Source organism: Sinocyclocheilus anshuiensis, unplaced genomic scaffold (assembly GCF_001515605.1).
Source record: "Sinocyclocheilus anshuiensis isolate Anshui unplaced genomic scaffold, SAMN03320099.WGS_v1.1 scaffold1425, whole genome shotgun sequence".
Classification (NCBI taxonomy): domain Eukaryota; kingdom Metazoa; phylum Chordata; class Actinopteri; order Cypriniformes; family Cyprinidae; genus Sinocyclocheilus; species Sinocyclocheilus anshuiensis.
The window spans coordinates 1,265,127-1,275,354 of record NW_015551044.1 but is presented as its reverse complement, the minus strand read 5'-3'; the positions used below and the strand labels follow the sequence as shown (position 1 = coordinate 1,275,354).

At 33.0% G+C, this 10,228-nt stretch overlaps 2 protein-coding genes across 2 annotated transcripts in view; both read right to left on the bottom strand.

The window, feature by feature from the left end:
- The window catches only part of LOC107661601 (electrogenic sodium bicarbonate cotransporter 1-like), a 68,951-nt gene extending 60,528 nt beyond the window's left edge, over positions 1 to 8,423 (bottom strand). Inside the window, exons 1-2 of the mRNA XM_016451265.1 lie at positions 8,350 to 8,423; positions 5,372 to 5,754 (exon numbers count right to left, since the gene is read on the bottom strand). Coding sequence (XP_016306751.1) covers positions 5,372 to 5,388 — 17 coding nt within the window. The 5' untranslated portion in view covers positions 5,389 to 5,754; positions 8,350 to 8,423. The remainder of the gene's footprint in view (positions 1 to 5,371; positions 5,755 to 8,349) is intronic.
- Positions 8,424 to 9,288: 865 nt separating this feature from the next.
- Positions 9,289 to 10,228, bottom strand: part of LOC107661628 (deoxycytidine kinase-like) — a 4,732-nt gene continuing 3,792 nt past the window's right edge. The window contains exons 3-5 of the mRNA XM_016451292.1: positions 9,798 to 9,991; positions 9,493 to 9,640; positions 9,289 to 9,408 (exon numbers count right to left, since the gene is read on the bottom strand). Coding sequence (XP_016306778.1) covers positions 9,289 to 9,408; positions 9,493 to 9,640; positions 9,798 to 9,991 — 462 coding nt within the window. The remainder of the gene's footprint in view (positions 9,409 to 9,492; positions 9,641 to 9,797; positions 9,992 to 10,228) is intronic.

Below are 10,228 nucleotides of genomic sequence, written 5' to 3'. Positions count from 1 at the left end.
ATATGTATATATATATATATATAAACTAAAATGTATTTCTAAAAGTAAATGTGTTTACATCAATATTTATATATATATAGCAGATTCTTTTGTAGATTGTAGATTTTTTTATCGTTATAAAGAAATTTCTGTGTTATATAAACACATATTTCTTTAAAATGACATTTAAAAATAAAATTAGTTTTTTATTATTTTAAAGAAATGTCTCGTACATACATTTCTTTCAAATGATATTTAGAAATAAAATTTAGATTTTTATCATTATAAAGACATTTCTATATTTTGCATATACACACATTTCTTTGAAATGACATGAAATTATTTTTTTTAAGAAATAAAATGCATAAAATAAAACAAAATTTACATTTATTAAAAAAATTCTATATGGTTCTTTAACATACATTTCTTTCAAATGTAGAAAAAATAGATTTTACTTTAAATGTATCATTTATATCATAATTTATCACTTTACTTTATCATTTTAAATTATTAATAATTTATTTTAAATCATTTTAAATATACTTTCTATAGGTTTCACATAAAGAACTGATTTTTAAAAAAAAATAATTTATTTTTAAATGTATACATGGATTTAAAAAACAGTTATATCATCTGATACGTCATTTGGTTGTTTCTACAGTGCAAAATATTATATATTCTACAGTGCAATAACATTAAACAGATGTAAATCTCTTTCTGCCACACAATTTAGTGGCACATATAGTTAATTTAGAAAATAGGTCAACACTTGTTTACCATAATGAAATGTATGTTAATGTTATGAATGATTATACAGCTTTACTGAAGATTATACAGCAATTATGCTGAGAATTTCAAGCATTTGGGGTCCCGGGGTCATAAAAGAGTCACAATCCCTCATATAACAGACAAATGAAACAGTAAATGCTTTGGTCATCTTGCACAGAAACTCTAGATGGATTCCACACACTTCAGCACTGGTCACTTCATAGACAGACACCCATCAGTGAATATTTGTGAGGCGAGTGTAAACACTTCCAAACGCCAAAACACACGTCTGCTAGAGACAGCTGGACCCCAACAAGCTCTGAACTGTGTGTGTGACGACCTCAGACTGATGAAGCGGAGGAACACAGCATGATTTCAAGACGAGAACTATCCCAAATATCAAACTGAGACATTAAGGGGTTAAACAAAATGATTTAAAGTCAACATGAAATTGCAATCGCAACCCACTGTACTACAAATAATGCCCTATTTACGAGTGAAACAGAATATTTAATGAGAAAAAAATGAGCATGATTTGATCAGGAAATGATTGGATGGTCAAAAAGAGTCAAGTTCAGCTTCCAGAGCAACTGTATGTATTCAAATCGATCTATTATTTTCTTATTATTGCCATAACATGTAATAAAATTAATAAAATAATTAATAAAATTGATGTTAACCACATAAAACTATTAAAAAGTTTTTTTGTTAATTGAATATAAAAATTATAAAATAAAAGTGATAAAATAAAATATAAAAAATGTTTACATTTATGTATACATACACACACACACATACATACATATATATATATATATATATATATATACTGCATATGTTAACCAATATATATATATATATACATACATACATACATATACACGCATAGAGGTGAGAAATTTTAACTAAAATTTTAATAAATTTAAATATTACATTGGCAACTACCTGAAATACATAAGCTTAAGTTGAAGTACTAAAATTAAAGCTAAATAAATCAAATGAAAAAAAAAAAGAGTTAAAATATTTTACAAATCACAAAACAAAATAACCAAAGCTTACCCTATAATTAAAATAAAAACTGAAAATATAAAAATAAAAGCTAATGATTCATCATTCATCAAAAACTATAATAGTAAATAATAGCCTACTAAAATAACAATAAATGGCAACTGGTGGCTAGATAAAGGCTGCATTACTTACAACATCAGCTTAAAACAACGATTAAATAGCTATTTTGCTATTGGTTAACATAATTTTGGTTAACCCCCGCCTACTTGGCCTAGATGACATCATCTGAAAAGGAAAGCCATTTCAAAGCAAATTGTTACATTATTAAACTTCTTTTTCCCTACATGCACTGATGAATCACGCACAGTAAGTTCAGGAACATGTTTTAAGAAAGTAAAAGAGTCCGTTTTGAATTCACGTTGACTTTAAATCATGAATTTATCACCAGCTGGCCTGTGTCAAAACCACTAGAACTTCAAGTTCACATACTGTAGATCCAGTCTGATACATAAATCTTTCTATTTCAGAACTCGGCGTATCGCTATAGTATCCCAGCAGGCTCAGGGTCACTCCTGTCCGTCATTCACAGATGACCTCAGTCTCAAGGAGAAGAAGAGAGATATCAGTCATTTACTGAGGACATACTACTGTGACTCTGCATTTTCCACTTATCTTCCTATGACAGATCCTTTCACAATACCTGCACAGGTGACACTCAACAGCAGGAAGCCGTGTGCTGTCTGTGTGCTTCAGTCAATGGAAAAGGAAAGGGCAGTCACATAGCTCAACAGGTGAGAGCGATCGATTATGCAACGCTCTCGTACACACAGACAGTTAAGCCTGTGCGAATTAGGATATATTATACATTTTTCTTAAAAAATCCCAGCTTCCAGGTTACGGATTCAAAATTGCACTAATCTTAAGTACCAGATTTTTAACAGTGTTGTTATCTTTAACTTAAACTAGTACATTTTTGGTAATGAAAAGAAAAAAATTAGATGAAAAACTTTAAATATATATAAAAAAAAAAAAATTGAAATGCCACCTGCATGTTGTCACTATAAGCTAAATTAAAACTAGTAAAAATATTGTTATAAAAATTAAAATAAAATAAAATATAAAATAAAATACGAAAAGCCACCTTCAGTGAACATTTTAAATGTCACCCTGGGAACAAACTGAAATAAATATGTTTAAGTACTAAAGTCGAATAATAATAATAATAATAATAATAATAATAGTTGAATAAGTTTAAGCTCTAAAATTACTAAAGAAAATAGATGAATAAAAATAAAACAGAAATAAAAAAATGATAAATGATAAAACCACATAAAATTACTACAACTAAAATAATAAAAAAGAAAAAAAAAAAAAGAAATAAAAGTTAATTGAAAATAATAATAAATAGTATATTGATAGTATATATAATATAATAGTATATTTAATCCTAAAATAACATTGCTGTTTAGACATGGTTATATCATGCTATTCTTGATAAAGTAATTTTTTAGACATGTACCATGATAATACCATGATTTTAGACATACAGTATATACCATGGTATTCTTTGAGTACCATATCAATACCCTAGTATAGATATATCAAAAATGGCATCACATGGTATTGCTATAGTACTCTGAAGTACACCATGGTACTATAAGGTAATCCTTACTATAGACTAGATGATACTAAATGAACTACCAGTGTTTTCTATAAGGGTTAATTTACCAGAAATGAAAGTTAGTGCTTATTAAAGTGTAAAAATCTAAATGTCCTTAGCACTGCATAAGAAACCAGACACCACATGATCCATTCACTCACATCTGAAGAGCGCTATTGGTCAAAAAAAATCGGATCCCTGCAAACAGCTGGGGTTTTTTTGTTTTTTTTATGACAGCACAAGCTGCACTGAACTAAAAAGAGGTCGAATCCCCTGCATTATATCAGCCACTGGTTTCTGGAACGCTAAGCGGCGCACACATTGCTTCTGGACGCTAAGGAGCTAATCAGTTTTGACAGGAGCTTCTTAGAAAAAGATTACATTGACCACTCAAGCTACGGCTTCAGGGAACCTGTAAAGAGGGCAATTTAAAGCAGCACAGCTTGGCAGTAACATTAGAATGAATAGAGTGAACTACATCATGTGTCGGCCTCTGGAGACCCCATGAGATATTTCATCCACTTAAAACAAAGACAGTTCTTGGGTTTCAGCGAAGAACCGTCTACTTGTTATACACTTTTAAAAATAAAGGTTCTTTATTGGAATCTTTGGTTCCATGAAGAACCTTCAACATCCATGGAATCTTTCATTTCCACAAAAGGTTCTTTAGATTATTAAATGTTCTCAGTACCAAGAAAACTGGTTCAAGAACTGTTCACTGAAACGTTTGAGGAACCCAATATGGTTCTTCCATGGCATCGATGAAAACTCCCTTTTTGGGTCTTTATTTATAAGAGTTGATTCTTCAGAGCCAAAAAGTTCTTGTTCTTCAGTCAAGAACCAGTTTTGGTTCTTGGGTTGCTATATAGTTCTTTGGGGAGCCTTTGGGCTTTAGAAATGAGAAAAATACATATTTATCTCCAAAAAAAAATCTTATTTTTTGAGTCAATAATATTGACCCAACCAGGTTCTCTGATGGAATTAAACAGTTTTGGTTACTGTTGCTGATCAAGAACAGTTTTTGGCTCTTTAAGGTATTGGTTTCTGGATTCTGAAGCACCAAGTTCTCAGATGTTTTAAAGAAATGTAGAATAAAATGTTCACTGAGAGTCAAAAAGCTCTTGATATTTCATTGCAGGTTCTAGGCAAAATGGTTCTCGTTTATCTAGAGCTCTTCAGTTGGTTCTCTGGAAAGCAATTGTTGGTTTTCCAGATCAGCATGATTTCTGGACTCTAATTATTTTTTTTTTTTTTTTTTGTTTTTCTAAAGAAGTAGAGAATAAAACGTGATTGTGGAACCTGAACAGGTTCTCTGACGGAACTAAACACTTTTGGTTCTTGTTGCTGATCAAGAACAGTTTTTGGCTCTCTAAAGTCCAGCATATTGGTTTCTGGGTTCTGAAGCACCAGGTTCACAGATTGTTTGTTAATAAGCAGAGAATAAAAGGTGATAATGAAAACTAAGCAGGTTCTCTGATTAAATTAAACTATTTTGGTTCATGTTGATCAAACACAGCTTTTGGTTCAACATATTGGTTTCTGAAGTGCCAAGTTCATAGATTAGTTTCCAAGGAATTGAAAAAGAAAAAGAAAATGTATTGGTATCAACCATTGATACCAATAAAGAACCTGGTTTTTTTTAAGAGTTTTCATCTGTGGTTCTGTTCAAGAAACCGTGATAAATGTTGAACATTTAGGATGTCCATGAGCTATCAAACGTATGCAGATGTCCAGTTTAATGTCTGTAATAGATAATAACCTCCGTCCCTGAAACTTGAAGCCCTAACCACACAGACTCGGAGCAGATCTGTTGATCTGTCCTGAAGGATACTGTTACACCTTTACTTTTTGGTGAAGAAGCAGGACAGATGCAGGGTGGGAGGGCTGTTCTCAATCCACTCATGGAAACACAACCGATCTCGACTGGGAAGATTGCATGCAAATAAAAGTACTCACTTGTTTTTGTCGCTCATGTTGACCGTGCCGCGCGCGTCCTCTTCTACCAGAGACGCTCTTACTTCTCCTTACGCTGAATTCAAGTGCGTCCAGGCTTCAGAAAGACTTTCAAAATACGCGCAAGTGCGAATCCGCTCCAAGTTCAGCGTGTCTGGACGCGTAAAGGCAGGAGCACATACAGAGACTCAATTCTGTTTGTCTGGAGCCAGAGATAATTCGCTGCTGCTTCTACTAACTACAATGCATTCAGTCACTCCAGCAGTCATAACGCAACAGGCTCACGAACTCGCTCCGTCCCGTCGGAAAACGCTCCACGTTGCGCGTAAACCTGCCCGCGTCGCGCTCGTCTCGAGTCTTGTTTCATATTTAAAGATCTCGCCCTCCTCCAGCGTGACGCAGCAGTGGGAGGATGAGACACGAGAGGTCAGCATGTGAGATGCAACAGCAGTGAATACCTGCATCCGCACCGAAACACTGAACACACCTGAAAAATACTCAAGTTCGCAGTTAGGAAACCTTTCTGCAATATGTAAAGCATATGCATTGAATTAAATACGTGTAAGTGAAGCATAAAAGTTGCTTTTATGCTGTGTAACATGACGTTAGCAAGCAATATATAGGCTACGTTTAGATATAAATAAAATGAATATTTAATGTATAGTATACAGATGAGGTGAAGCATAAAATTGTCTGAAAAGGTATTTTATGCTGCGTAACTTGGATTTAGCAAGCAATATATGTGTGTGTGTATGCATCTATATATATATAGGCTATATACAATGTATATACAGATATACATTAAATTCGATGGTCAAGCATATATATATATATATATATATATATATATAGTTAGTTCATGTTAGTTCACAGTGCATTAACTAATGTTAACAAGTACAACTTGCTGAAATAAACATTAAGATTAATAAATGCTGTAGAAGTATTGTTCAATTTTAGTTAATGTTAACTAATGTTAATTAATGAACCTTATTGTAACGTGTTACCATTAATATATAGTCAAAATAATACATAATATAACAATATAACTTAACAAACAAACTGGGTTTTAATGTTGGAAATATTCAGATAATCTTTAATGCTCAGTAATATGACTTAAGTATATAAATTAAATCAATACACATATTATAAGACTATATATGATTATTATGATATAACATAAATTAGTATGTATCTATCTGTATCTATAAGAACTTTTCCTTGAATGATTTGTTTATATTTACAAAACCATGAAACCCCCAAAGATAAAGATGATTCTTGAGCACCTGATTCTTGCAGACATACAAATATTTGGTACTGTAGACTTGTTCAACATTTAGTAGAATGTTCCAAATCATTTAGAAAAACTCCAGGAAAGTCATCCAGTTCAAGTTTCACACTTTTCATGAAAACCTTGTTGTACTTACTGTACTTAAAATCCTGAGTAATGATTGTGAATCCCACAGTTCTTTCTAATTTATGACAGGAAATGATGACTTAAAATTCAAGGAATAGCACATTTCTTGTTTTTAAAGAGCTGTAGAAGTACGCCACCAACTGGCCGTTCAGGACTAGCCTATCAGCACACACTTGCGCACATCACAGTATCACACACTCATTTACAGGAACAACTTTCCCCAAAAAAACCCTCAGTATTCACTCTCCCTCATGCAGCTCCTGCATACATACGGGCTTGAAAACACATGAGGGAGACTGAATGACGATTCAGCTGGTTTTGGGTAAACTATTCCTTTAAAGCCACACAAAGAATGCTTTGATTAAATGCAGAATGGTTGAATATATACATACACATTACCGTTCAAAAGTTTGGGGTCAGTAAGATTTTTCAAAATAAATTAATACATTTATTCAGCAAGGATGCATTAAATTGATCAAAAGTGACAGTAAAGGCATTTGTAATGTTACAAAAGATTTCGGTTTCAAAGAAATGCTGTTCTTTTGAACTTTCTATTCATTAAACAAATCTTGAAAAAAAATGTCAGTCTCCACACAAATATTAATCAGCACAGCAGTTTTCAACACGGAATAATTAAACAGGAAATGTTTCTTGAGCAGCAAATCAGCATATTAGAATGATTTCTGAAGGATCACGTGACACTGAAGACTGGAGTAATGATGCTGAAAATGCAGCTTTTCATCACAGGAATAAATTACATTTTAAATTATATTCAAATCGAAAACAGTCATTTCAAATTGTAATAATATTTCACAATATTACTGATTTTACTGTATTTTTGATCAAATAAATGGAGCCTTGGTGAGCAGAAGAGACTTAGATTTGCTCTTTAAAAGAAATAAAGGTGATTATTAATTGTTTTATTATTTAATTCATGAAGTAGAAAAGTAAACTAATTTAAATAACAAAAACACTGATAAGTGCTAAATGGACACCACTGTTTCACACAATTTCAGATTCAAAATGTAAAAAAAAACAAAAAAAAAACACAATGTTACATTATTTGGCCAACATGAACCTTTTCTCATCGTAATCACAGGCTGCTCAGAAATTCCTTCACCTAGGGAAAAAAAATTCAATCACCTTTTAAATCAAAATGGTTTCACTTTAATACATTTATTACTGCACGGTGTGATGCGTTCATGGGCATGCAAAGGAAGTGTGTCTGTGTTCCACATTGGGAATAATGTGTATGAATGCTACAAAGTGTGTGTGTCTAGAGTATAAATCATGTATAACATGCTTTTTCCACAGTATATAATGGTCCCTGTATTGCAACCTCATCATAAGATGCAACTTCAGTTCCGCCACATTTGACAAATATCACTCAGACTTTCACTCATCACATGCTCTGGGTGATATGCTAGATTAACTTGCAAAAAGCAAAAATGTAAATTCATCATTTACTCACCCCCATGTCATTCTAAGAATCATCAAACATAATGAGGGTGAGTAAATAAAAAAAGACAGAATATTCACTTTTTTTATTTTACTGTGTGTGTCATACCTTCTCAATCATATCAGCACACTTGATCTTGTTGTCTTTAAAATCGTCATTGACATCCAGGGTAAGAACCGGCACTTCATCACCCATGCATGTATATATTTAAGAAAAATATGTTACGTTTATATATTAAATATATTTATATTTACTATAAATCATATGAATACAAATATATACATGTAAATATTTTAATGCATTATTATATTATATGTATTATATTATGTGTATTAATATATACATAATAAATATACACAGTACACACAGATATATTATGTAAATAAAAACTTTTATTTTGGATGTGATTAATCGCGATTAATCGTTTGACAGCACTAAAATTAATAAATAAAAAGATTAAACAATATATAACAATATAACAATTATTTTTGTATCATCTCGCTACATTTTACATCCTTAAAAAGTAAATACATATGAAGCCATTATATTTATTAATAAATACAATTAATACATTTGTAATAATTTATCAAAATGTATATTAATTTACATCAATGGCTTTTTTTTCAAGGATGTCAAACATAGTGATACTTTAGTACCATAAATGAGTGAAGACACTATAATGGCTGGTGTTAGTAGTGTGTGTGTGTGTGTGTGTGTGTGTGTGTTACCTCATAGTCCTGTGCTGTAACCAGCACTCATGTTTATAGTGGAGTTTCTCCAGATATTCCAGTGGAATTCCCTGTTCCTCGTCCCTTCCTCTCAAATGCAATCGCTCCAAACACCTCTGAAACACAAAATCGCCTCATTTACTCTTTTTCACAGTACAGCAGAATCACTTTAAAGGCCCCATCTGGGTGTGCGCTCGTACTTCTGGTTTTGCCCGCAAGTAAATGATGCCATCCAGCTCAATGTGCTTCCCAAACTGCTTATGCAGCCACCTGTGCCAGTCCTGATAGATCGCCCACTCGGTTTCATTCACACAGTGTGTTACCTCATAGTCCTGTGCTGTAACCAGCACTCATGTTTATAGTGGAGTTTCTCCAGATATTCCAGTGGAATTCCCTGTTCCTCGTCCCTTCCTCTCAAATGCAATCGCTCCAAACACCTCTGAAACACAAAATCGCCTCATTTACTCTTTTTCACAGTACAGCAGAATCACTTTAAAGGCCCCATCTGGGTGTGCGCTCGTACTTCTGGTTTTGCCCGCAAGTAAATGATGCCATCCAGCTCAATGTGCTTCCCAAACTGCTTATGCAGCCAGCTGTGCCAGTCCTGATAGATCGCCCACTCGGTTTCATTCACACACTCACTTTCATAGAGGTTAGAGGCAAAGATGTACCTGCAACACAACAATCAGAGTGATTAAAATAAGCCGATTAGTTGATATTTCTATTTATTTGACTTTGTGACATAATGACAGTTGCATAACAATCACAGACCCTTCATCAACGAAACGAGCTGTTTGATAACGGATATGAATACCAGGTGCAGTCTACCTGTCGCTGTACACAGATCGTTCGAAGAACTGCACCGGATTCTCGGCCTCTCGCAGCTTTCCATTGGTGGATCTGATCTGCGAGCGGATGCGGCTCATGCAGGCGTAGCTCTGGAAGGTGTAGGCCCAGCGCTCGGGCTTCTCGTACATCATCTGCAGCACGTTTCCTCCACTCTTCTGAGAGGTGCTCAATTCCTGAATGAACACATTCACGTTATATTGGACAACATTTGTTAGGCATCTAATATTTGTGTCAACTTCCAGACAAACATTTGTTGGATAATTACATACATACACATGCATTTATATGAATATATTGATAATTTCATTTCATTTTTTAAATTGTTTTACTTTTCTAATTTTGTTTTAATATATTCTAATTATTAATGATCTATATACATAAATCATTATATATATATATATATTTTTTTT